The sequence below is a fragment of the Gymnoscopelus microlampas genome (assembly GCF_963454915.1).
Source record: "Gymnoscopelus microlampas genome assembly, chromosome: 2".
NCBI lineage: Eukaryota > Metazoa > Chordata > Actinopteri > Myctophiformes > Myctophidae > Gymnoscopelus > Gymnoscopelus microlampas.
The window spans coordinates 45,944,989-45,971,914 of record NC_139939.1 but is presented as its reverse complement, the minus strand read 5'-3'; the positions used below and the strand labels follow the sequence as shown (position 1 = coordinate 45,971,914).

Here is a 26,926-nt window from a genome sequence, read left to right as displayed (position 1 = left end):
CCCCCATCTTAAAATATTTTGTTCCAGGGACCCCCAGAAGCAAAGATTTGAGTAAAGATTTCAAAATATATTCAAAGATTTGTAAAAAAATATTCATGTTGTGCTGTGAGCTTGTAGATCTGCTATTTTCGAATAGCTAACGCCCACCAATGTGCTACATTTATATAGCTAAAATCTAAAATGACACAGATGCTTTCCCGGTTTTAATCGGTTAATGTGCGAGCGAGACACAAAAGAAGAGACAGTGCAGGAGCTTGTATGGCTGTACGTATGCGCATGTCAGGGAGGTTAGTGAGTGCAAGCAAAAATTATGGTTACCATAGCAACATGGCTCGTATTTGCCATTAGGGGAAACATTGTCGTTATGCTTCGATACCTGGCGATTGTATGTTGTTCAAGGTTATGGATATTCTACTGATAAATTAATCAGTCATCACACTAGGTAAAAGAGTTTTGGCAAATCTATCCTAAAGGCATAATTGACTAATGCTAAATTCATGGTCTTGATGAGCAGGTGTTATAAACACTTTTTCCATTTTTAATCCCAGGTCATAGGTGAGGAGGAGGACGTGAGTGTTTACGACATCGCGGACCACCCAGACTTCCACTTCCGTACCACCGACATAGTCATCAGAATATGGAACTCTGAGAACGGACAGAACGGACAGACCAACGACTGTGAGAATGAGGTGAAATGTCAAATAGGCTTGTTAAATAAATAATCAAACCTTGAATAATCATCGACTTGGGGGGAAAAAATTGCAATTGATTATAAAGATACATATCTGATAATTAGGCGTGGCTGCTTCTCAATGTTTTAATAATTCAACCATAGCACTGCCCCTGACGGTCTTCAATGACGTCAGCCTCTTGTCAGTCTAAACAAGCCAGACCGCATAAAACGCTTTGCAAAAGTGAAGTGAAATTATTATTTTTACTTGTCTGTCATGAATACACATTAAAATAAAAAGACTACGTGTCTGCTGCTATTTTAATGAATTTAGCTGGGGACCGCCTGGAACCCCCTCAAGGACCCCTGCAGGTCCCTGAACCCCACTTTGTGAACCACTTACTGCCTTAGGGGCAACTCATTTAAGTATAAAAAATGTTACCATATTAGTATCCATTGCCAGAAGTTGTTTAACATTATTAGAAATATAATACGCGATTACTTGATTGTTTTTATTAACTGTGCCCCTCAAAGTGAAAGTGCCATTATTTGATGGATTTGTTTCAAATAGTTTCAGGGTCTTCCAGGTTAATTGTACAGTTATATTTCATCTCATGAAACCCATTTACAACAGATTTCCTCTTTCAAAGAGACTTTAACCAGGAAAGAAGAACATATTACTCCTGTTTCAACTTCACTATACTAATTGCCAGTCTGTTTTTAGGAATGGTTCTTCTAAGATTACTTTTAAGGCACTTCATGGCCTAATTATATTTTATATATATTAACCCATTACGTGTGCGGCCTGAGGTCCTTAGGCGGGATCTGCTTGCTGTTCTGATTTGAGGTTGAAGACGAGGGTGAACGTGCCTTTGCTGTCAGGGCCCCTCAGCTCTGGAATGACCTGCCTGAGAAGCTCAGGATAAATCAGTATCTTATAAATTGCTTCTTAAAAGCCTACTTTTATTGAAACTATTGATTTTAATTGTTTTGGTTTCATGCCACACATTACGTTTTATACACGCTGAGCCTGGTTTTGATGATGTTTTTATTGTTTGCTGATTTGATTTCTTCAGTTTTATGTCAATTGATTTCTTGTTTGTTTTTGATGAGTGCTATATGAATAAAGATAATAATAATTATTAGTATTAGAGACTTAAAAAACATTAAAAGTATTGTATGGTTTTGTTTGTGCCAGACATCAGTAGGCCAGGTGTCGAGGGTGGACGTGAGCAGCAAAGTGGAGGTAGTGTGGGCTGACAACTCCATGACCATTGTCCTTCCACAGGTAACCATGTGATCAATTTCAAATTGAACTTCACTTGCATTTATTCATATCATGTCACAGCCTTGAGTCTATACATTGCTTTTATAACATGCTTACTAGTGATTAGCCACAACATTAAAACACAACCTTAAATTCTAATTTGAATGTGTTAATACATGTTCTGTTCCTGTTTATTGCCATAAAATGATTAAATCAATATTGTATCAGACACCCACCCTTAGAAAAAACGTGACCAATATTGCTGTATTTCTTTCTATGTGTAAAAGCATGTTTGAGCTGGTCATGCAAGATCCCTCCTCCCTGTATGGTACATCTTAATTGGTTGTGACATTGAAATGTCACAGTTTCACTGGTTAATCAAGATGTCTGTTTACCCTGAAACATCCATGGATTTAATTAATACGTTTAATTACATAACAATGCTCAGCTTTCCTGCGCTGGAACAATTGAACTGCCATTCTAAATATACTTTAAAATCACTACTTTTTTCTGAAGGGTTTGAGTACTGCCCTGCAGCAGACTACAAAATGTATTGATGGTCTATTAATTAAGACATGACATGAGAAGTTAAACTGACAAAAGAACCTTTCATGAGAGTTTTTCTAAGAGAATCTTGCCGTCTTCCCCTGTCCATGCACACAGCACCTATACAACGTGGAGTCAGAGATCGAGGAGACGGACTATGACTCAGTGGAGGAGACTAGCAGTGGTCTGTCTACCGAGGAGTGGGAGGACGAAAGTGATAGCTGGGAGACGGACAACGGCCTCACCACGGAAGACGACAGTCGTGTCAACAATGCCGACGTCTCCGCTACGGCAACCCCTGCCCCCACACCCACGGGCACCACACCTTACATCATCCCACCAGAGGAGGGCAGCAAAGCAGGGGGCACCACCTCGGGAGAAGAAGGCGAAGGAGCCGCGGTTGGCGGTTGCCCACAGAACACCCCGGCAGGGCCTTCCGACGGGACGGAGAAGCCCGGTAAGGAGGGCATGGCACGTGGCATCAGGGAACTGAAGGAGGCGCTGAAAATCCTGGAGAGTCTGAAGAACATGACGGTGGAACAACTGTGGACTGGTGGTTCACCCACCTCCCCCACCTCCGTCGAACCCGCAGCCGCCGCCAACGTGGCGAGCTCGGTGACGCCCACCGTGCCAGAGAAACCCACCAAGGAGAAGCGCTTCCTGGACGACATGAAGAAGCTCCAGGAGAACCTGAGAAAGACGCTGGACAACGTGGCTATCGTAGAGGAGGAGAAGATGGAGGCTGTGGTGGGAAGTCCAGGCAGTAGTGCAGCAGCTGGAGCAGAGGTTTGTGATTTTCTTCAAGAAAATCACAAACCTTCTTCTAATGTGGGTCTGATGCTTAAGGGAAGGAAGACAGAGTTTTGTCCCCAGGGACTCTGGCTGTCCACCATTGAACTTCTGTCATGTTTAGTTGGAGAAAATCATAAAATCGGTTCTCAATGCGTAATTATTGTTAGAATACATTATTTTATCCTCGTGTCTAAAACGGTTGGTAATGCTTTCCATACTCTTCTGCTATGGACCCTTTTCACAGCAGACATAAACACAGCTAAAGGTAATGATATTTGTATGTCCTTAAGCTGTGATGACTCTATGACACGTGAAAATGTCTGTTGTGAAAAGGGTCTGTAGAGAAATGTTGACAGGGATGTCGGATCACGCCTTTACAGCACTAGCAGCATACATGGCAGTTACTGTGAGCATTCGGTCATATCACAATATTTACATTAACGTACATGCTGTTTTAGTGTTGTTTAGTAAATATATTTGTTACCTTATTTGCTGTTAAAAGATTTTCAATTATTTCTGAGTTAAAAAGAAAATGGAACGTAAGATTATCTGAAACTATATATAATCTGCCATAGGAAGTATGCATAAATGATATTTGATATCTCCTCTCTTCACTACGCCTTAAAGCTTAGATATCGAACACTACCGAAAGGTAATGTGTTGATCAATTACAGTATAATGTTCTCACTATCTGTCATGTCAACTCTTTAGGTAGAGAGAGCTGGGGAGGATCACCCCCAGCCGGAACCCCAGACACCAGTTGGTGGTCCTGAGTGGCCCAGTGAAACACCAGTACTATGCCAGCAGAGTGGGGGCAAACCTGGAGTCACTTTCACCAGTGCAAAAGGAGAGGTGTTCTCTGTGCTGGAGTACTCGCCAGGTAAGACAACCGATACCCCGCCCCCATGTTTGTCATCTCCTTCCTCTCCCTTCTTCCTTCACTTCTCTTCCTTCTATTTTTACTTGCCTACCATGTTCCTTCATACACTTTCACCCCCTCTTTTTATTTAACTCCTTGCATCATCAACCGATGGTCACTGCTGTGTACTTGACCAAATCGACACAACTCGATCTGATCTACGTCAGCCTCCTGCAGAGTGAAACGGAAAGACTTGGTTATGCTGACGGGCCACAGAAGTGGTTGGCATGTCACAACAATGACATCAATCTGCCATTGCTGCTTCAACAGAAATCTCATCTGTGTCTGCTTTCATTCATTTATTTGTAATTAGAGATTCTGTCTGCCAATTTGTCTCCGTTTAAAGTGATCCTGTGATGGCTTGAGAATATTTCGTCTGTCTCTGAAGAGAACAGATTTCTGTTCTGTTTGAAGATATTTTTAAAAAGAAAGTAGCTCCCAATATATGTTTCCTCATATCTTATGAATCAGCACATCTGCCCTTTTATTTCTATTCCATAACTGTATCTCTCCAACTGTCTTCCAGCCCTTAAGCCTGATTTATGGTTCAGCGACTAAAATGTCGTGCGATGTGGCTTCTGAACTGAACCATACCACTAGACATGAATGTATTGCATTGCATAAACCGCTAATAAATGTCAACTTTGACGAGTGTCCTCACTAACGTATTGTCAACCGGCACTTCTATTCAGAACCATAGCAAAGCATGAATCAGGCTTTAACATACACACACGTACGTACACGTAAATCACCATATCTTTCTATTGCTGTTCCATAAACATGATCTCCTCTTCTATCGTTTTTCCCCAGACACGCACACATTTAAGAAGATGGAGTTCCAGCCAGCGGAGCCTAAGAAGTTCTTCAGTACAGTGAGGAAAGAGATGGCTCTGTTGGCTACTTCTCTGCCTGACGGCATCATGGTCAAAACCTTTGAAGATCGCATGGTATGATGGGCATTAACAAATGAAAAGTATCACAATTAGTAGTAGAGTATTGTACTATACTAAATACAAAGCCTCTTTCCTCCCTTCGAAACCAGGGGTTGCATCCTTAATTATTGTGTTGTGAATTTGATTAAATAATACATTATCCTACATTAACCTTGATCTTCTACATCTAACAATCTCATAGTAAAAGACTATACTCCTGTTTAAAAATAATTGAATTCTCTTCTCTGCACAGGATATATTCTCTGCTCTGATCAAAGGTCCAACCCGCACACCGTACGAGGACGGCTTGTTCCTGTTTGACATCCAGCTACCCAACATCTACCCTGCTGTACCGCCTCTTTTCCGCTACCTGTCCCAGTGCAGCGGTCGCCTCAACCCCAACCTCTATGACAATGGCAAGGTCTGCGTCAGTCTGCTGGGCACCTGGATTGGCAAGGTGAGTTTGGTTTTACCGGTCACATTGCGCAACTCACTTAAAGGACGACTCCACCCATTTTCAACCCATCTTCTATATTATAGATCCTCACTAATGCTCCTGATAAAATGTTGTCATTTTTTTCTACTCGGTCTGTGTCTCATAGGAGGGCTGTGGACACTTCAGAAACCTGTCTACCAGTGACATCATCATTTTTTCAATATTTTTTTATTAACGCTAGAACAATGGCTTCCATTATAGCATGATAACTTTCCAGGAATAGAAAGTCTGTAGTTTCTATTCGCTTGGATCCCCCATCGATGATGTCAAAAAATGGTGCCATATTATCATGAGCATTAGTGAGGCCCAATTATATGAAGACGGGTTGAAAATGGGTGAAGTCGTCCTTTATGGGGTGACATTTCAAATCACAACCCTGTGTACAGTTTGCTGAGAAAAGTATGGGGAAAAACGGGAAGTAATATTGGCTGAGGGGAGCTTTAAGTTTGTGTGGAAAAGTTTTTTTTCGAGCAGAGTTTTAGAACAAATCCAAAACAATGGCATTCTTGCATCGTGCACTTCTGAGTGATGTTGTGGAACTGTTCGTCTCAGTAACTTTAACCGTGTCCTAGAACATGGGTTCCCAAACTTTTCAGCCCGCGACCCCAACATAATGCGGCCATTGACTCACGACCCCACCTAACCCTGGAGGTAATTTATGCACATAAACTTGCACGTTCGGTGCGCATTTGTAATGTATAAAAAATTTAAAAAGGTAAAATGTACTATTTGTAATCATTTTAGATGGTATTTCATCCATTCTGTTATTTTTTTTTAATGACCCAAAATAATTTCGCGACCCCATCGTCAGTGTCCCGCGACCCCAAACCCAACTTTGGGAACCCCTGTCCTAGAAGAGAGTTATTGTGAGCTAGTAAAGAAAGACAAAAACGATCTGCTATTCTGTTACGGTGCTTTTTCATGTGATTAATTCACGCACAGCTTTGAGTATGGCATGGAATCTTTATAACTGCAGTGAAAAGTCCTGGTAATTCGAGCAGTTTCGCTTCGTGTACACCGGTACAGTACATTCACAGGACGTAATTATTATTATTTAGCACAATTATTATTGTTCTGCTCTGACCGATTATACTGAGCTTCTGTGAATCAAGTCATCAACTTCCATAAATGAGTTATTAACTATATGAAGAGGATGCACACATTTTTTATTTCTTTACAGAATGGGTTCCCGGGTTGCTAATATTACTGCTTCTTAACCAATTCTGGGTGATGACCCCTCTTAAAAAATGTTTTTAAAAAACTTAATGTGTAACATTTTTATCCAGGTTGTTTATGAACCTAAAATGAAATAAAAAAACCCTATATCCATTCATCTCTCTCACCATGATTTACCCGCAAAGCAGCCAAACGTTTTAGTGTCCGCCTTCCTCATGTAGCTGCTGTGAAAGGCATAGGCCAAATTGTAGATAAGTATTTTTCCTTCAGCGGATTGTATTGAATTTCACTTGAGTCTCCTTGATGTGGATTGACCCAGCACTGGGTTGAACTAATTGTCTGGGTGAGCCCATTGGTCCTTCAACTTTATGTTTTGAAAGTTCGTAAGCCCTTGAAATAAAACTGTTTGCTCACCATTTTCTGGCCAGAGAATAAGCCTTACAAAAGTACCACAGACCCTTGAAATAATTACAAATGACACACTGAGATTTTGTGTAATATTCGGTGTAGTATTTTATTGCGTAAAAAAATAAAATAATTGAATGATGCTGTATGCATTAGTATTCAACACATTTGCTCTGGAAGGTCCAAAGAAAAATTGCCCTAATAGACGGGTTTCATGTTTGTAAACATTGAGAGGATATGACCGCGCAGAGGAGGGGGTAAGCCTATGGGTGCGTTTGGAAATTACGCACCGGAGCACACTCGCCTATTAGTTTGTATTGGCCAGTGCGCTCACTGCCGCTCAGGGCTGTATTTTCGAACGCGCCTTTCCCCCAGGCATGCGCAGATTGCGCATTCTGCTCTGTGATGACGTCGCGCGGAAATCCGTCTATAAAGCCAGTGGCTTACAATTGACCTCTACTTGTGAAACATGAAAATTGATAAAAGTTAGATGTCACTGGTAAATGCTGTTTGGTTTTTCACACCTACCCTTCAGATTCAAAGACAGTTAGACATTAAGTAATAGACACACACAAATTAAGAAAAGGCAGCAAAATTATGTATTTTGATTATATAATATATAAATAAATGCAGAGGAAATGTAAGCTGCATCATACCACACAGGGGCGGCAGTGGCTCAAGGGTAGAGTGGCCGGGTAGAGTGAACTGGAAAACACAAGGTTCCCAGTTCGATCCCGGGCTGGGGGGCTCCCCTAGAGTTAGTGTCGAAGTGTCCTTGAGCAAGATGCTGAACCCCTAATTGCTCCTGATGAGCAGGTTGGTGCCTTGCATGGTTTCCTCCGCCATCGGTGTATGAATTTGTGTGACTGGGTGAATGTAATGCCCAATCTATGTAAAGCGCTTTGGATAAAAGTGCTATATAAATGCACCATTTACCATGTGATCCACAGGGCACTGAAAGATGGACCAGCAAGTCTAGCCTTCTGCAGGTTCTTATCTCCATACAAGGTGAGTGCGCATGCACGCAGGCACTGCAGCCGAAGCATATTTTATTCATATGCTCATTTGCTCAGACTTGTTCCAGATGCACACAGCTGTAGAGCTGTCTCAGAAAGACCTGTAACACGCTCTTGACATTTAACCTCTTTGTAAGTTTGCCTGGCAGACAAATGGATGTTAGGATCATGAGTTATAAGATATTTTGTTGTACTTCATCATACTACAGTATATCTATCGGAGGGTAGACATACTGTACTTACAGATTGTCTTTTCCTTTTTATATTGAACCTGGATTTTTAAGCATAAACATAAGCATATGATATATTTTGATCTTTTGCATCTAATTGATTCCAATCTTCCAGCAGAGGCTGACCGGGGTTATGTTTTTGCCCCATTCCATCTCTGTTGGCAAAATGGCTTTAATGGAAGACCACATTTTCATGAAACTTTGTGGGAATGATCAAGTTTTGCGTCAAAGTCAAAGATCAAGGTCCAGATTGATAATGGATGGGTTGATTTGAATAAAACTTAGACAAGGTCAGAATCAAAAGTAAAGTAAAAAAAAAAATCCCATGATATATTTGACCTGGAGGAAATTCTGCTCCGTCTTTTTTTGTTCGTTCTTTGTTTTGCTTTGTTATCACACGGAGTGTTTTTTCATCATGATTGTACAAATGAATCTAGATAAACTAAACTGTCAATGGTACCATGCTTTATAGAAATTGAAGTAATTCTATCATATCATTTTCCCACAGGCCTGATCCTTGTCAACGAGCCCTACTACAACGAGGCGGGCTTCGATAGCGACCGAGGCCTGCAGGAAGGCTATGAGAACAGCCGCTGCTATAACGAGATGGCCCTAATCAAGATGGTCCAGTCCATGACCCAACTTCTGCAGTCCCCCATCGAGGTCTTCAGCCAGGAGATCCAGGAGCACTTCTCTACAAGTGGCTGGCGGCTCGTCCACCGTCTGGAAGTCTGGTTGGAGCTTCATGAGGCCACTGAGAGGGGATCTGCGCCACTGCCGTCCTCTAGGTCTCAGTCCTCCCGGGACCGGCCCACATCGGTGGAACCCCTGGATGAACAGGTGACCCTTGTCGCAGGGTCATTGGTGAAGGCCATAGCTCAAAGCAGCCCTAATAAACCCGGGTTTGATGTGATTGGAAGCAGTATTTTGGAGGAGGAGCTGGAGGACTCGGGTTTGAGCCCATCCACCACTGCAGTCTCTCAGGAGCTGAGCCAGAACTCTGACTGCGATGGGGCAACAGCCAACACCTCCTCGGGAGCTGAGACCGGGGGCGTCTCCACCACTGGCCCGGCGGTACGTGGTGTGGTGGTTTCGGACTCCGGTTCCGCAGGAGCTGGAAGCCAGCAGCCTGCGGTGCGACCAAAGAAGCGGAGAAAGAGTTACCGGAGTTTCCTTCCCGAGCGCAGTGGCTACCCGGACATCGGTTTCCCCCTCTTCCCGCTGTCCAAGGGCTTCATGAAGAGCGTCCAAAGTGTGATGTCACAGTACCGCAAGGCACTGGTCGCTGCCGGCATCCCTGAGCACACAGAGGACAAGTAAGTGCCTCCCCCCACCCGCCACAGCAACTGTTTACCCACTTCACCCTCCGTAACCTTCCGCCCTCTTTTCATCTGACTTCCTACTCTAAGCGCATTATCATCCTCAATCCATGGAGGTTTTGGTACTCTACTCTACTGGGTGCTGCCATCTCTCTGGTCCATTGCACCGCTCATCAGAGATGTACTGTGTGCCCAGCACTGCCTGAGCCTCTGCTCATTTCTCTGCCCCATATCTATGCTCAGATCCTTTTACCCTCCCCATTTTGTTTCTCTACTGCTCCTACCCAACCTCGGATCCCCCTTTTTACCCGCCTCGGCACAAATCAACACCACGGGGGGGACAGCACAGCACTTTACATCAGAAGAACAGTGAACAGTGTTTTGCTGTGGATATGTGACCTGGTTATGTGTCACTCCTTCAATGTTGCTACAGAAGCTGGATGTACTCAGACGTGAGGGAATAGTGGATTGATGTTGGACACACATCGAGAGCCAACGCATTACAGGGCATGGATGCGTTAAGCATGTGGACACGTGCCCCTGGAAGTGGAACTGGAGTCTTGTTTGGAAGTTGTGTTTTGACTTTGTGGGAGAGAAAAAACTAAACGGTGCCATTGACTCCCTGATCCCTTATATTGCCTCCAGCGGTCAACCACAAGATGGGTGTTAATGGCAACGCATATCCTGCCTGCTTTGTCAATCAGACCGCAAAAAAATCCAACGCAGACTTTGTTATGACATCGCGTGGTATGCACGCACAGACACACACGTGCACTCATAAACGGGCATCCTACACACTGCTGTTCTGATCGCTGTATCACCCTGCACTACAGTATACTAATGGACAATCTGGTCTGAGAGAGGCCATAGAAACTGTAGGTCAGGAAGATTATTTGTTTTCTTCTTTCCTTTGTTTTTCAAGTAGATGTTACTAGTTGTGCGATTTCTCTCTCGCTCTATTTTTCTCTCCCTTTCTCTCGCTCTATTTTTCTCTCCCTTTCTCTTTTTACACACGCACACGCACGCATACACACACATGCGCACGCACACATACATACAAATATCTGAATGTTTAAAACTGCCTCCCATGACTGCTTCACCACTTTGTGGTCCACAAGCCGTGCCCTGACCTTCCCCCATCCACTTCGCCAGTTGCACGCGCTGAACCATGCATCGATCATTGAGTGACAAAGTTTACATAATAATCACCTCTGGAGGTCAGACGGGGTCGTAATGAAGGTCTTTATCAGACGAGCCTAGAACAGGAGGAGAGGACTCGACTGTCCTCTCCTCTCCTCCTGTCCACACAGTGCTCCATGCTGCTTAAGGTCGGCTCCAGAAACCTAAACAAGGCTGCACCACTTCTGTAGGCTAAAGTTTCCTCTTAACTCAATTAAGATCACGATACGCGATGCAGGCGAAATCACATTAGCAGAGGTTTAGAATAGGATGGCCGCTAGGTTTCACGATTGATCCTCCAGAGCTATCCCACTATCCTCCACTAGGTTGTCCTCCCCCTTCCCGAGTTCAGCTATTGTTAACGGAAGTGGACCCACATCACTGCAAATGACACGATTTCAAAAACAAACAAAAAAACAAAAAAAAAAGATACAGCATCCATTCCGTCATCCCATCTCGACATGTTGCCTTACTTGAATTGTTCTTAACTGATCTCAGACATCATATAAAGAGCTGCTTGCACCATGCTTTAGACATTACTTACACATACATACACACATACAGTACACACACACACGCTTTACTACACCCTATTCCAGTGTTTTCCCTAAGCAGAGGTTGCTTATTTTTTGTAGTAGTAGTATTGAACTTGGATCTGTTTTTACCTCCCCTGCCGATTCTTGAGTCTGACTGTAAAGAGACTCTTATAATGTAACTGAACCCAGATCTGTATTGAAGACAAACCTCTGTCCCATGCCCAGTCTTACAGTACACTTTAGTCATATTGTATTCAGCCCTTCCATGCACGTGCAGTTAATTAAACAATTCACTATTAGAAGTTTGATGCTGAAGTTGTTTTGATGTGTTTCCAGTTGTTCCGATTATTGCGGCTGCATATTGTTTCATTTTGTTTGCCCTGACTGAAGCACACCTGATTAATAACTGTCTAGCCCCCGAATGGGATTTAACCCCACAGGATAAGTTTAATTACCCATTTTGAACCCAAATTCCATTGTTTGAGATGGGAAGCGGTGTGAATTTGTTTTAAATTCACTTTCCAGGTATAACAAAATTGCCTTTACAGAAACGCCTCTAAAAAGGTATTTAGAATCTAAACAAGTAAAAGATGTTGCACAGCACTCATGATCAAACGTACCTAGCCTATACCCTTTTATGACTTACGCCATAAAGTAGTTTTTTTTGTTGCTTTTTCTCGTGAAAGGCTATTATTTCCAAGCTGGAGAGCTAATCTCTGCTTGTGCATTTCGGGATGGTGTTTCTGTTCTGCAAAGTACTGTGAATCGACTTGCTGCGACCTAATTTAAAACTTATGGATTTGATAGTGCTTCCTGGGTAAATCATATGTTAACATCCATAAGTAACAAAGTAACAGCATAGCCTGAACATAATACTGCTGTTTTGCCACTTACTATGATTATAATGATATGAAATACAGGTCAGTCAGACCCCTTGTGCTTGCTTTACCTGTGAAATAAAATGAGAGTTGTCTCTCTGGTATTTTACTTGAACAAAGATCCTTAAGAGTGTTTTGAGTGAGAGTACATTGTGCCATTGTAAACGAGTGAGGGAGTGAGAGCCAAAACAAAAGTTGTGATGTGAAGAAAAAGGACATATTAATGAGGGTGCATTGCTTTTGTCTGTTACATTGTTACCCCCTCCCAGCTATGTCTATTTTTTTAAACTTCCATTCCTATTTAACCATTCATAGCAGTCAGGCTTCCATGACTGCCCTCTTCCTGATTTTCATTGTGTGCTCGTCATGGGCTGCTGTAACTATTGCATGTAGCCTTATTTTGTTGCGTCTTTGTCACTTCCTGATGTTTGTCACTCACCCAGTGCTCAATCCATGAAGGAGTGTATTTTCTCTTTAAGCCCAACTTCTACTTTGTAGTATGAACGTGTTGCTTACCGATTTTTATTTTCAGCGAGCGACACGGCCGTACAAAGAAGTATAATTTAGCCATTACAGTCAGGGGCCTAAAAATGGTCACGGCTTGGTCTAATTAATAGATTAGAGTTGGTGACCTCCGCAACATGATTGCCATGTGTGCCACCCAAAAATCTTTAACCCTCTTTCTTAACAGTGAACAAAGACAGAAAATGTAAACCTGATTAGCTCTCAGAACAAAATGCAGAGAGAGATCAAGCACATGAAGCTATGTACAATTTTCTGTGTATGTGTGTATATTATTCAGATCTAACCATTATTATTGTTATTATTGCAAGATTTCTTTTATAGCCAAAGCATGTAACATGTTGCTTTAAGCCTCCTGAATGGGCTAAACACAAGACTTGACTGTATGATGTCTACATTTCCACAGTGGCCTGTTATTGATATATAAAAAAATTGAACTAATAAAGTTGATTTGTAGCCTGATTCCCTCTGTACAGAAGTCATGACTATATAAATATATAAATACATATATATTTAACTGAAACCTGAGTTCTAAGTAGTCATGTGAATGCTTGGGGCATAAATGTATAAAATGAGTGTGTGTATTGTACCCTTTTTTTTTCTTTTCCTTTTCTTTTTTTACAGTTTACTTTTGTTGCATTCAGACTGTATAAATTGATGCATTAAACTTTGCAAGCAGTATGATAGTAGTGGCTTTTATTTATCTGTTTAGATTCTTATGAGCTGTGTAGATGAAACTACAGTTTCTCTTCCAGGTTGCAGACAATACGGTAGATGGATGCCTTCGCATTACTAATGTCACAAATCAGTCTTCTTGGAAGTAAAAGTAGAAATACCACAATGTATTAGTACACTCACTCAAATAAAATTCTGAATACAGGACTTTTACTTGTAACAAAGTACAAGCGTAGAAATAGCTCAATGTATTAATACTCTTACTCAAGTAAAAGTACAAAAGTATTAATATTCAGAATCTGAATTGTCAGAACAGGTTTGACAAAGTCTGATCCGTACAGCCTGGTTTATTCCGTTCCATGAACGCCAAGCCAGGCTGAAAAGGAGCAACTTTGTCGAGCTAGACCTTGTCAAGCTAGGCTGTGTCGAGCCAGGATGGTAAAGCCAGGCTTCACGTATTACTAAAATACCATGAAAGTCGATAGCAGAATCCTTGAACTTGACCAATCATGGAGCCCAAAACCGAGCCGTGTTTTTCTCTGTGGCTGAACAGCAGCACTGCAGCAGCTCATGGAACAGTGGCGTTCCCAGGAATTACATTTAGGGCAGGCGAGATTCCTCCTCAGGGAAAAATCTCGGGGGGGAAACAAGTTAACAACAACACTACACACACTGACAACTAAACTGAAAAACGTTAATAAAAACAATATGCAAGTATAATCAATCAATCAATTCTTCAGTAGTGGTCTCTTCATGTTGTAGTTTAGTAATGAATGGCTCAAGCTGCTCTCTGAGCCGCTTTTATGCCCGGTGAGTACAGGTGATGGCCCAGACCCACCCCTGGCACTCCTGGTACCCCATGAAGAGAAAGGCATACATTTAATTGCATCACTATATAGGCGAGGGTCGCTCTGCTGAATGGATACGGTGGTGATTAGCTGCCTGCCTGCGTGAATGGACGAGGAGGCGGGCCAATGGTCCGACGGCCACTATTCTGTTTGGATTTTTCATTTTTTCAGTCAGTCTTTTACTTCATTTTCTAGGGGAGGCGAGATTTTAGTTCCTGCCTCTACGGTGGGTACGCCACTGATAGCGTCACAATCATTTTTAACCACGTAGCTTTGGCTATTCAAAAAGAGCAGATCTACAAGCTCATTGCGCGGCACTCTGAGCTTGTAGATCTGCTATTTTTGAAAAATCTTGAAAATTAGTGCATATCTTTGAAATATATGTACATTTTTAAAGCGAACATTTTAAACTCAAATCTTTGCTTCTGGGGTCCCTGGCACAAAACATTTTCAGATGGGGGTCGACTCAAGACTCCGCGGCCAAATGTATTATCAATTTAGGGGTCCTTGGCATGAAAAGGGTTGAAAACCACTGTTCTAAATGGCAGTGGTTCACAAACTTTTTAGCTCAAGAGTCTTGAGTCTTGAGGCTTGGGTCCCGGCTCCCGGCTCCCGGGGAGACATCAAATTTCTCTTTTGGGTCTTGAGTCCCAAGACAAATTAAATGCACAAGTCGTCCAAAAATATATACAATTGATATACAAGTCCATAAATATATAATTAAGTTAGGCTTAAACATGAGGAGTGTATAGTGAATATTGGAATTATCGCCTACTAATCTACAATGGGATAGCCTATGAGCCATGCATCCAAGTCTGTACTCAAAAAATCTTCATGGAGTGTGTAATTGATAGAAAATAAGTATTTTTTGGGGGAACTATTTTTTTAAGTGTCTTGTTCAGGGACACTTGGATACATTGCTGAGGCCTGGGATTGAACTTGGAATTTTTGGCTTGCCAGGCAGGTTCTCTAACCATTCAGCTATGGCCACCTTATCAGCCGAGACTCTCTACGGCCATACCCATCCTTTTCTAGGTATACTTTTTGTGTAAAAAGCCCATTGAGATTGGGCCCTAGTTTGACCACTCACATGCTACTTAAAACAGAATTGAATTTTGATTCTTTTTTTCCCCACATAAGGTTATGGATGGTACCCCAACTTTCAGGTGCTGTCAAAAATTCTCCTAGGGAAACTGCATTTCAGTCTTTGTGAGATGTGTTACTAGACACTTTTACAAACACATTGGTGAAGATTTTTTTGGTAAGGAATTTATTCCAAGATTGGAAATCTTTCTGCTAATATCCCCTGACTATTGGGAGATATTTAACATTAAGCGCCCAATGCATTGTCAATGCGGCAATGGACATTTAAACTTTTACCTGGCGCTTTCACCTTTATCTAATCTTTTAGTGAATACCACGCAAGTTAACAGAATAATAAGAACCTCTGTGGTGCAGTGGTTTAGATGCAGGGCTTACAACCAGAAGGTTCCTGGTTCAGATCTAACAAGGACATCTTTCAAACTTTTATCTGACTCTTGTGGTCTGTATCTAATCTTTCAGTGAAGAGCGTACAAGAGACCAAAGAAAAAATGAACCATGGTGGAGCTGTGGTTAAAATACAGGCCTTGCACTCAGAAGGTCCTGAGTTCAAAACCAGTAAGGACATCTTTTCAACTTTTACCTGGCGCTTTCACCTTTATCTAATCTTTTAGTGAATACCACGCAAGTTAACAGAATAATAAGAACCTCTGTGGTGCAGTGGTTTAGATACAGGGCTTGCAACCAGAAGGTTCCCGGTTTAAATTCAACCAGCACATTTCCCAACTTTTATCTGACTCTTGTGGTCTGTATCTAATCTTTCAGTGAAGATCCTGCAAGAGACCAGAGAAACTATGATCCATGGTGGAGCAGTGGATAGGATACAGGCCTTGCACCCAGAATGTTCTGAGGTCAAATCCAACAAGGAATATTTTCCAACTTTTACGTGGCTGTTTCACCTTTATCTAACCTTTCAATGAAGAACATGCAAGTGAACAGAATTAGGATGAATTACAGTGGTGCAGTGATTGAGATACAGGGCTTATAATCAGAAGGTTGCTGGTTCAAATCCAACAAGGACATTTTTTGAACTTTTACCTGACTCCTGCACCTTTATCTCATCTTTTAGTCAACACGCAAGTGAACTAAGTCAGTAAGAATTGCTGTGGTGCAGTGGTTAAGATACAGGGCTTACAACCGGGAGGTTCCCAGTTCAAATCTATTTTGGACATTTTTCCAACTTTTACCTGACTCTTGCACCTTCAAATCCCACATATGCTGATTTGCCATTTCCAGGATTTGATTTCCAGGATTTGAGTCTTGAGTCCCAAGACTCAAGACCCAAAAGAGTCTTGAGTCGAACCAATTACTCCCGCGGAGACATCAAATTTCTCTTTTGGGCCTTGAGTCCCAAGAGACTCAAGGCCCAAAAGAGAAATTTGATGTCTCCGCGGGAGTAATTGGTTCGACTCAAGACCCAAAAGAAGGTGAACTGACTGTAATGATTCAAAATGTCATATATAGAATGGAAACCCCATTCAAACTTTAAAATGTTCATCCTAATATGGACATGTTTGCCTGAAAAGGAATCTTTGAAATGTTTAATAGTTTTAGAATTGTACTCCTTTAAAAGTTCAGAGATTTATAATGGAGGTCAAGCGTGCATGTCCACAGTAAGGTGGAATTTTTGAACTGTGAATGGAGTTTCTAGGTGAAAGTGTTTTTTTGTGTTTTTTTTAGGTCCCAAATTCTTCCATCGACCTCCATTATAAATCTCTGAACTTTTAAAGGAGTACAATTCTAAAACTATTAAACATTTCAAGGATTCCTTTTCAGGCAAACATGTCCACAGTAAGATGAACATTTTAAAGTATTGTTATGATATTGTGCAGTAGGCAATATAGGCACACATACATACATATCTTTTCACATCTTGCACCCATGTTTTGTTTGTTTTCATTTATTGTTTTGGCACTGTTTCTGTACGTCACAACGGCAGCCGGCCAATGGAGGTACGGCTATATAACTGAACGTCATCGCGCCGGGACAGAGGGAGGAAGTGTTTGAAGAGCGTGGCGGCTCGGTTGTTTGGAGTTGCGGGTTGGGAGTTAGTAACGTTCGGTATGCAGTACATACGGAGGCCACCTCTCAACTACGGATTTAGAAGATAAGCGACGGATGGATAGCGCTGTCCTACTGTGCCTTGTAGTTTCTAAAGGAAGTGAGAAGAGTGGAGCTTCGACTGCGAAGAGCGGCCAGCGTGACCGCAGTGAGCTTCGCGTACGATAAGAAGTTACTGACGGTCCCACCGTAGTGATATCCAGTGTCGGTGTGGTACAGAGACTAATACATACATAAATAGCACAAAAACCCTACGGGAGAAAAAAAAGAAGAAAACCGAAAAATACCATAAAAAGAACGTGGGTTATTATCCCCGCACCTGAACAGTGAAAGATCCAGCATCTCGCTCCGGCTGTGAGGGCCAACGCCAGTGCTGGCCGTAGCCAGTAGGTGAGTGGAGCTGGGGGGTTGTTGACGTGGGAACAGTGCCATATTGTTTTAGTTTGCCATATATATACACGCTCACACGCACGCACACACACCTTTTAGGTCAGGGTAGCTCCTATCTATGGTGTTTAGCGAGCCGGTAGGAATAGCCCGTGACAGTATGAATGGGGTTACTAGCAGTAAGTATGTAGGATTAGTGGCCTGTTCTCGTTTCCCTTTGCCGCATCCACAATGCATGGGGCGCTTAAAGTTAAATATCTCCCAAACTACAAATGATTTCAAAGAAAAAATCTCAAGCATGCATGTCCACAGTAAGGTGGATTTTTTGATCTGTGAATGGAGTTTCTAGGTGAAAGTGTTTTTTTGAGGTCCCAAATTCGTCCATCGACCTCCATTATAAATCTCTGAACTTTTAAAGGAGTACAATTCTAAAACTATTAAACATTTCAAAGATTCCTTTTCAGGCAAACATGTCCACAGTAAGATGAACATTTTAAAGTATGAATGGGGTTACTAGCAGTAAGTATGTAGGATTAGTAGCCTGTACTCGTTTCCCTTTGCCGCATCCACAATGCATGGGGCGCTTAAAGTTAAATATCTCCCAAACTACAAATGATTTCAAAGAACAAATCTCAAGCATGCATGTCCACAGTAAGGTGGAATTTTTGAACTGTGAATGGAGTTTCTAGTTGAAAGTGTTTTTTTGTGTTTTTTTTAGGTCCCAAATTCTTCCATCGACCCCCATTATAAATCTCTGAACTTTTAAAGGAGTACAATTCTAAAACTATTAAACATTTCAAAGATTCCTTTTCAGGCAAACATGTCCACAGTAAGATGAACATTTTAAAGTATGAATGGGGTTACTAGCAGTAAGTATGTAGGATTAGTAGCCTGTACTCGTTTCCCTTTGCCGCATCCACAATGCATGGGGCGCTTAAAGTTAAATATTTCCCAAACTACAAATGATTTCAAAGAAAAAATCTCAAGCATGCTCATAAGTGTATAAGAGTAGGATCTGCTCTGAGCATATCCACACTGTGGACGAGCTGAGATGGTGACGTCACCGAGAACGGTGTGTTCCAACTACCGTACTCCCGTACTCCCGTCCTCGCAAGTTTATACTCCCGAGGCGAACTTGCAAGTCTGAACTTCCAAGGACGCAAGTCCGTGCTTCCCAAGTTCGGGTATTGAGAAACGGCCACCATCTCACGTTTAGTTCCCGTATCTGCATAGTCTCGCGTAGCTTTCTGCGTGAAGTGGGCGGACGCCTTTTTAGGAGACCGGAAGCAGGTTGGGGTGTTGCGGTGAGATGGTGTGTCTTGCCGAATTTGGTGGGGAGAGTCTTGTTTTTTTTCTTTTTTTTTGCTGAATATGCTGTTTTTTTAGTGTGTTCCGGTGCGTTAGCCTGGCTCCACCCCTGAATCGCTAGCCGTCGTCCTAAAACACCCTGCCCCGGGTCTAAACCAGCGGCCTCGGAGCGCGAAAAAAATGGGGCAGTGTGTTTTTGGGACGAGCTTACGATGTGACGCATTGTGAGCTTGTAGATCTGCTACGTTCACTGCTTTGGGTCCCAGGGAGACATCAAATGTATGTTTTGGGTCCCGAGCTAAAAGGTTTGGGAACCTCTGGTTTAAAAGATGCTAATAATATCTTTGTTTATTGTAGCTACTCCACTTATTCATTAACTGCTTTTACTTGTATTCATTTGAACATGGAACCTCAATGCGGAGAGTCTGATCTTTAGACCACTACACCATCTCTCAGCCACTCACAACATGTCTTTGTAATCTTGAAGCGTTATTTTGTGTTAGCCTTCAGTTTGTAAAGTTGAAATACTCCAGCATTTAAAGCTTCATTATGTAACTTTCCTGCTCGACCCTGCTTTTGCCTTTGAATGCTCTTGAGTTGTTCTTTTGTAGTTTAGCTGCAAAACTTGACAATGGAACTACCGTAGGTCTGGGGCTTGAACATGGAAATCTGGTGCTGAGAGTTTGAGCATTAGTCCGTTACACCATCACACATGTTTAATGTATATAAGTAACGGGGGCAAAAAAAGGCACTTTTTTTCGGGCTTGTAGATCTTTGATTTTCGCATAAGAATTTAATAAGTGTGATTTACTGCTTAAAGGGCAAGACCACTTTGATATAGGAGGTTTGGGTTGTGTAGTTACCTTGCCATCATGATGGAACTCCAAAGGTGGACAAGAAATCAAAAATAATTTCTCCATATGAATTAACTGTGGAAAAACTTGCACAAGGCACTGGATTAAGTAAGCTTGGCTGTTAGCCTGGTCCCTACTTCACAGCTACATTTCCAAAGTAACTAAGGTAGGATTGCGTAAAATGTCTTTCGTGAAATCGAGTCATGGATAACCTTATCCAGTGTGCTCTGCCTAAACTAATCTGGCAAGATAATTCAGCTTTCATGAAACCGATTCATCGCTAATCCTGGCTAAATTAAGCCAGGATAGGTGTTAAATCCAGGCATAACCCCTAATTCTGCTTACCTTCTGAATCAATTTTCATGCCAAGAACCCCAACATGTATTTGGCCATGCGCCCATTTGAAAATGCTTTGTACCAGGGACCCCAAGAAGAGATTTGCGTAAAAATAATTGGAAATTATTCAACATTTTTCAACACTTTCAAGATTATCTCAATGTTCAAAAATAGCAGATGTACTGCTATTTTTGAGAACCACTGTTGTAAACTCTACGACTTTTCTAGAAGACTCATGGTGCTTTACAGCAAATCTAAAATGACAGAACTTTCCTGGTTTTAATGGGTTAATGGATTCTATGGTACTGCAGATAATTCTGTGCATGTGCAAATGTAGTGTATCAACAATAATAGACCGGATTATTCATTTGAAAATGCTGTCCAAGTGTTGCGCAAGTATAAATTAGCCTTGGGATCACTGTACCAGCATGTGTGTACTCTGTGTGTGTAAATAATGTGGTACCATTAGTACTTTACTAAAATAAGTCATAAACTGTGTCACATTATCCATTTTCATTTTATTGGTCAATAGAAAACAGTGTTTCATTTGTTTTTCCCAGCATAAAAAAAGTCATTTGTCAAGTGGAAAAAAATAGATGTCTCTATATAGCTTTCAAGTACAGAAAAACAGTCTTTCAGTCAAGATAACCCCACACACCCACACACATCACAAACATTTAGACACATGAGATAATATTTCAGAAGCAGCAGTAAAGACTATTAAAAAATCAATATCAAGTATCTTTGGGGGCTGAGCGTGTGACTGGAATTGACATTCTTGTAATGTACCTTCACGTAGGCTGCTAACAGCAGGGTTTATAGCTTAATTTATACTCTGTAGTACAATGTGTCGCTTGCTGACAAGAACCGATTTCCAAGCTAACTGCATCTCATTGGCAAGCGACACTGTTGTGCAAAGGAGTATACACATTAAAGCCTGATTTATACTCATGACGGAGCATAAATTGAGCATAAGCCTTAGTCATCCAATATTATGTTAGGCTGAAATAACTGGGGCACTCTTGCTGGTCCTCTTATTCTATTTTCAATCACAGAGGCATCTAGTTGGAAATGAGATTCAGGCCTGGAGGGGTTGATGTGCTTCACGAAGTAGACATCAGAAATGTGAGTTCTACCCAAACTTTGGTGACAAGTTGACAATGTGGTGAAGTGTCGCTGTCATTTTTGTTTGTGGAAAACTCTGAAATGATCTACTTTGTCTCAGTGCCTAATTGATGCTTCTGCAGTTTTTACAACATTTCTTTTGTCGAGTGAAGTGTCATATGATAACACTTTTTCACTAAAGCATAAATTAGGCTTTTGGTTGTAAAAATAAAACGTATTGAATCTTCAATTAAGAATTTTGCTATTTTCTCTTTCCTCACATTGTGCCAGTATAAGTATATCGAATCAAAGCAGCGTCTGAAATGAAATAACTTATTGATGCCTTTGAGAGTAGAAGTGAGACATATTTTCAAATTCAGCTAAAGAGTACTACTGCCTTTCAGGTCTGTCATGGAAAGTGAATATATCTATTCCTATTTTCCTAACACTAGGAGGCAGCACAATCAAGGCACAGCAAATAGTATAGAGGACCACTACATGCATCACCAACCAACAGCAAGCAAAATAGAAGCTGGATACAGTTCATGGGATCAGTCCATTTTTGACAAGAAAGCATGTGCTTGATTTAAAAATCAGATAAATGCATCTGAAATACTTTAAGTGTTTCAAACCATTCTCAGTCAAAATGTCATCCCACATCGGATGTGATTCAGAGACCACATCAACAGTTTTAATTTCTTTGCCTTTGAAAAATGTGCAACTGATGCAGATTGACATGCCTAGACGTCAGTATCATTGCAGCATTACTAGTGCCAAATAAATGTTCAGTTAAAGAGGCCAAGTTAATACAATGCTATTTATAAGTATGCATCTGTCAGTCAATTAGAAAATTACACCCAATATGAATTTCCTAAATGGTATTGGTAAGAAATCAACATGTTAATCTTTTTATTTTAAATAAATGTCATTAACGTGGTGCGTACAGTACACATCAATGGCCCACACTCCAGGATAAGTCTTTCTTCGTAAACACCCAGCATTAACTATCATCAGTGAAGGATTTGTTCATATTTCATCCTGTCTGCTGGCAGAGACATCACCCCTAGTTACACCCTTAGTGTCAGCCTTCAGGTGGAATACATGACACGTATAGCTCTGTTTTCACAGGACCACAGTGGTTAATGATGCAACCAAACAATCACTCGCAGTCGAGGTGAAGAAAGGAGGGTGCCTGGTTAAGGAACACAATGCCACCCACCTCATGCAACATTTAACAAGTCAATACCACAACTTAGAATCTACGCTACTCGTCATCCCTTCTTTCTCTCCACCCTCCCATCCCTATCGTCACTTACATCTTTCTACTTCTCTAGCCTCCATCTGCCCCCCAAGCCTCACATTTTTCCAGCAATACCCCTGAACCAATGTGTTGTTTAATCAACCGAATGTGAACCAAACCCAATCCCCCCCCCCCCCTTTTTAAGGCAGAATAATCCCCCCCACGAGAGTTCACTTGGGCCTGACCATGTCTGGTACAGTACAACGGAACAGAAGAGCAGAGTGGTTTGTCACACAGATGTAACAAATAACGGCAGGATTCTAACAGGAAATGAGAACCATTTGTGCCAGTGAACGCGAGCGAGTGAGGCCTCTAGTCATCACTTTGTCTGTGTGACTTCATGCTCACGGTGGTAAGAACACCTAGGTGATGATCGGATCAATAAATCTCCCATGGGGAATAGCTGTGCGTGCGCGTGCGTGTGCGTGTAGAGAGAGAGACAGACAGACAAAGAAAAAGAAAGAGGTGAGTGTTTGTTTGTATAAACAGTATGAAAGAGCAGCTGAGTCTCACAGTGCTCTCCAGCGCATTGCAGTACTTAAAGAGGAAGACGAATGGATGAAAAGGGGGGTGGAAGGAGGAAGGCTATTGGGGGTATGGTCGTGGAGGAAGGTGGGAGGGATATGGCTCATCGAGGCACCACGAGACATCAATCATCCAACCTGGAACAGCACAAGCAGCTTTCCTTTGGAAGACAAAGCAGACCAGGCCACACTGATGTATGGAACCATTGTCAAATCATATGTATTTGTTTTTACACTTGCTTCATTACTGCTGCTGTTCCACCCTGAGAGGAAATGCTTGTAAAGGCCTACATCATCAATCCAGATCGATTATGGGTGGATAGTAGTGGGCTATTCCAAACTAAAGCACTTAGTTAAGTAATGAGTTTTGATAAATGAAAAACCTAGATAAGTAATGAGTTAGAATAAATAAAAAAACAAGATAAAACATGTAATAATGTACTCATTTGACCTATTCATTTGATTGATGAATTCATTTAGTTATCCAAGCCTTATTGTTGAAGCCCACCTGCATTCACTCCATTGCATAACAAGGTGTATCAGTCCATTACTCTAGGGTTGAGCTTTTGAACTACAGTATTGACACATGGCTGTTAGCCACACTTAGGGCTTGTTTTCACAATGAACACTCACAAAGCTTCTTAAGTTCTGTTCAAACGAGGGCAAAGAGAATGTCATGATAATGTCGCTGCTAGCTCCTGGCTATTGCATCACACATGCGCATTGTACTTGTGTGACACTCTAGTGCAGAGGAGCCAATAAAGCCATGAATCTGAACTATTGCATAACAGCAGCTACTGTACTGCATTTCAATATTCGTAAACAATGCCTACTTGCAGGAGGTTTGGGATAGTGGAGATGTAGTGTAATATGTGCGTGTCTGACAGACCTCATTTTGGAGGAAATTGAGTACATCAAACCAGTTGATAGGTTATGTCTAATTGTCTAATTAGATTTTACTGCATTTGCATATGGTTAGGGACACATTAGGATTTGGAATGAATGTCAATGCAATATTCCCAAACATTTGCAAAACCAACATGTGTGCCAGTGTAAAACGAGCCAGAAGTAAACAAAGAGTGGCAATATTCTCGCCGTGTTCCAGCATGAACAACTAATCTAAAAATAAAACGTATATCCATTGGTGCCAATGTAACCTTCTTAATTTGAAATTTACATTTTAACACCTTTACAAAGGAGCAGAATATCATATCATTCATCATATCTGATAAATGTATGCCTCAACATAAGAGATAAGCAGAGATGGATGCCAATAGAATAGACTGGTCTAGAATAACCTCAGTGGAACCCTAGTGGTAATTTCTATTCAGGGTCATCCAGTGATCAATCTTGCTATCCCCCTATGTATCTGTGCTTGCACTGGCCCGTATTCCACCACTTCCCCGTCCACCGTTATAACCCCTTTGGTTGAGTGGGGCTCCAAACGTAGCGCCCGCGCTCTGACGTAAGTCAGATGCTGGCAGTTGTTTGTCAAATGGTTGCCCTTCTCCATGGCCAGGAACAGTCTCAGCAGCGCAGTGCGAGATATTCCCTCTCGGACATAGAAGAGGTGGATCACACCTTCGTCTGGCACCGCGCCGGGTGCTGCCATTAGGTCCTCCGCCAGGTGGGACTGGTACATGGCCAGCATGAGGACGAAACTCTCCTCCTGCACCACCACCCAGTCGCTGGGCACCGGCTGATCCAGGGGTGACAGCAGGGAGTCAGGAGGACCATTGAGGGCCTTAGTGGCATTGCGAGATGGTGTGCCATCGTCTGTCCTCCTCACATAGGGGGAGTTGTTGGAGTTGCAGGAGTTGTGAAACGTGTGGTCGGGAGAGTCCTGGGAGGGCTGGCGACCGAGGGAGGCCGGGCAGAAAGACGAAGGCTTATTTGGTATTGTGTGCTTGTCCAAAAGTCCCCCTTCCTCCTCCTCCTTGTACTCCTTGTCGGCAGCAGGTAGGTATGCCAGCCTGCCCTGGTAGACGCGGAGCGAAGCCAACCTCACCAGGGTACCGACGGTGAAACGGGCAGATCCAACGTGCCGGTACTTCTCGCTCTCCACGTCCACATCCGCCACAAAGCCCCAAGCCAGCGACAGGAAGGAGAAGACGCGCGGGCTGGAGGACAGGTGGACGGACGCCAGGTCCATGGGAGACACCAGGCCCTTGCAGAGAATGAAGCCGCAGCTCACCAGCAGCTCCTCGCCGAACACCTGCGCAGCTCTGGAGAACCAGGGAGGGAAGGGAGAGTATTAGTGGGACGAGAAGAGTCAGAAAGCACCGGGAGACAAGTGTTGTGGGGATGTCACAGATCATTCTAATGATACACGGTAACTGTACATATCAACATTAAACACAATGGATTAGTTTCACCATTATGCAAATATGAAAGAAAACGGTGTTGGGGAAACTTGTACATAATGTCCACTAGTCTTTTATACTGTAGAGCAGGAACAAACTGATCAGTAGCTCCTCCTCACTTGACATGGGGGCACTGGGGGAATGAGGGGGGGGGGGGTGCATGCATCAGAGGAGCCATGGCCTAAGACGTAAACAACACAGCTGAAATGCACTAATGGCCTTGAGGGAAGAGTAGACATCTGAGAAGCGATTGCCATCATCATTGGCTTGTGTGTGTGTGTGGAGGTTGCAATCATGATAGTGCAGTAACTGGGAGCAGTATTGTCAGATATGGGATCTGAGAATTGAGCCGAAGTTGAGGAATGGGGGAGACCGACTAGAGTTGACCAGTAAAGGGTCCTTAAATGAACTGGGAGGTGGTAGCCAGGGAGTCATGAGGGACAGATCAGCTGATGGGCCAACAGACAACAAAGACGGTCCCAGCTGTAAGACTGGGAGGCAGGGGTAAAAGGTCAAACACACACACACACACACACACACACACACACACACACACACACACACACACACACACACACACACACACACACACACACACACACACACACACACACACACACACACACACACACACACACACACACACACACACACACACACACACACACACACACACACACACACACCTCATTAAAGCTGGGTGCCTCAATGGAATTGACTGCCTCTCATGGCCAGAGTCCCATCCATATTCATCAGCCTGATCATATTCACTGGTCTGGCTGTTCAAATAATACAATCTAAACACGGTCTTCTCATGTTTCTTTCTAATCGGTGTGTGAAAGTGAAGCAGGGCGTTGCTGAAAAAGAGCTCTCGTGCTCATGCTGTGAACTTTATTGCATATCATGCCTTGGAGGTATATATGCACTTTATTTGAAATGGGTTATATGCATACTGCACCTACAGGGTAAAAATCACACCCAGTGTGAAGTGGGCGGTGTGGTCACAGTGGTCATCACAGTGATGGAAGTGATTCACTTAAAAAAAAACATAAAAGTGTTTTTTTTAAGTGCATAGTCCTATTTATAGGGCTATGCACATGTGTCAATCACAGTCCTGAATAGAGTCATGGTGGCCAATCACGGTGCAGGGTTAGGGGGGTACACTGGTGGCCAATCACAGCG

General features: G+C 42.5%; 2 protein-coding genes across 3 annotated transcripts in view; one reads left to right on the top strand and one right to left on the bottom strand.

Moving 5' to 3' along the window:
- ube2o (ubiquitin-conjugating enzyme E2O) overlaps nt 1-13,557 on the top strand; it is a 45,814-nt gene extending 32,257 nt beyond the window's left edge. The window contains exons 14-21 of one of the 2 annotated variants that reach the window (XM_084074291.1): nt 549-689; nt 1,869-1,958; nt 2,601-3,269; nt 3,987-4,155; nt 5,005-5,141; nt 5,380-5,583; nt 8,154-8,211; nt 8,958-13,557. In XM_084074291.1, coding sequence (XP_083930417.1) covers nt 549-689; nt 1,869-1,958; nt 2,601-3,269; nt 3,987-4,155; nt 5,005-5,141; nt 5,380-5,583; nt 8,154-8,211; nt 8,958-9,769 — 2,280 coding nt within the window. In that variant the 3' untranslated portion in view covers nt 9,770-13,557. Of the gene's footprint in view, nt 1-548; nt 690-1,868; nt 1,959-2,600; nt 3,312-3,986; nt 4,156-5,004; nt 5,142-5,379; nt 5,584-8,153; nt 8,212-8,957 lie in introns of both variants that reach the window. The other variant, XM_084074290.1, reaches the window with a different exon arrangement.
- Nucleotides 13,558-23,799: 10,242 nt separating this feature from the next.
- Nucleotides 23,800-26,926, bottom strand: part of LOC311059310 (sphingosine kinase 1-like) — a 34,028-nt gene continuing 30,901 nt past the window's right edge. Inside the window, exon 5 of the mRNA XM_084077114.1 lies at nt 23,800-25,606. Coding sequence (XP_083933240.1) covers nt 24,715-25,606 — 892 coding nt within the window. The 3' untranslated portion in view covers nt 23,800-24,714. The remainder of the gene's footprint in view (nt 25,607-26,926) is intronic.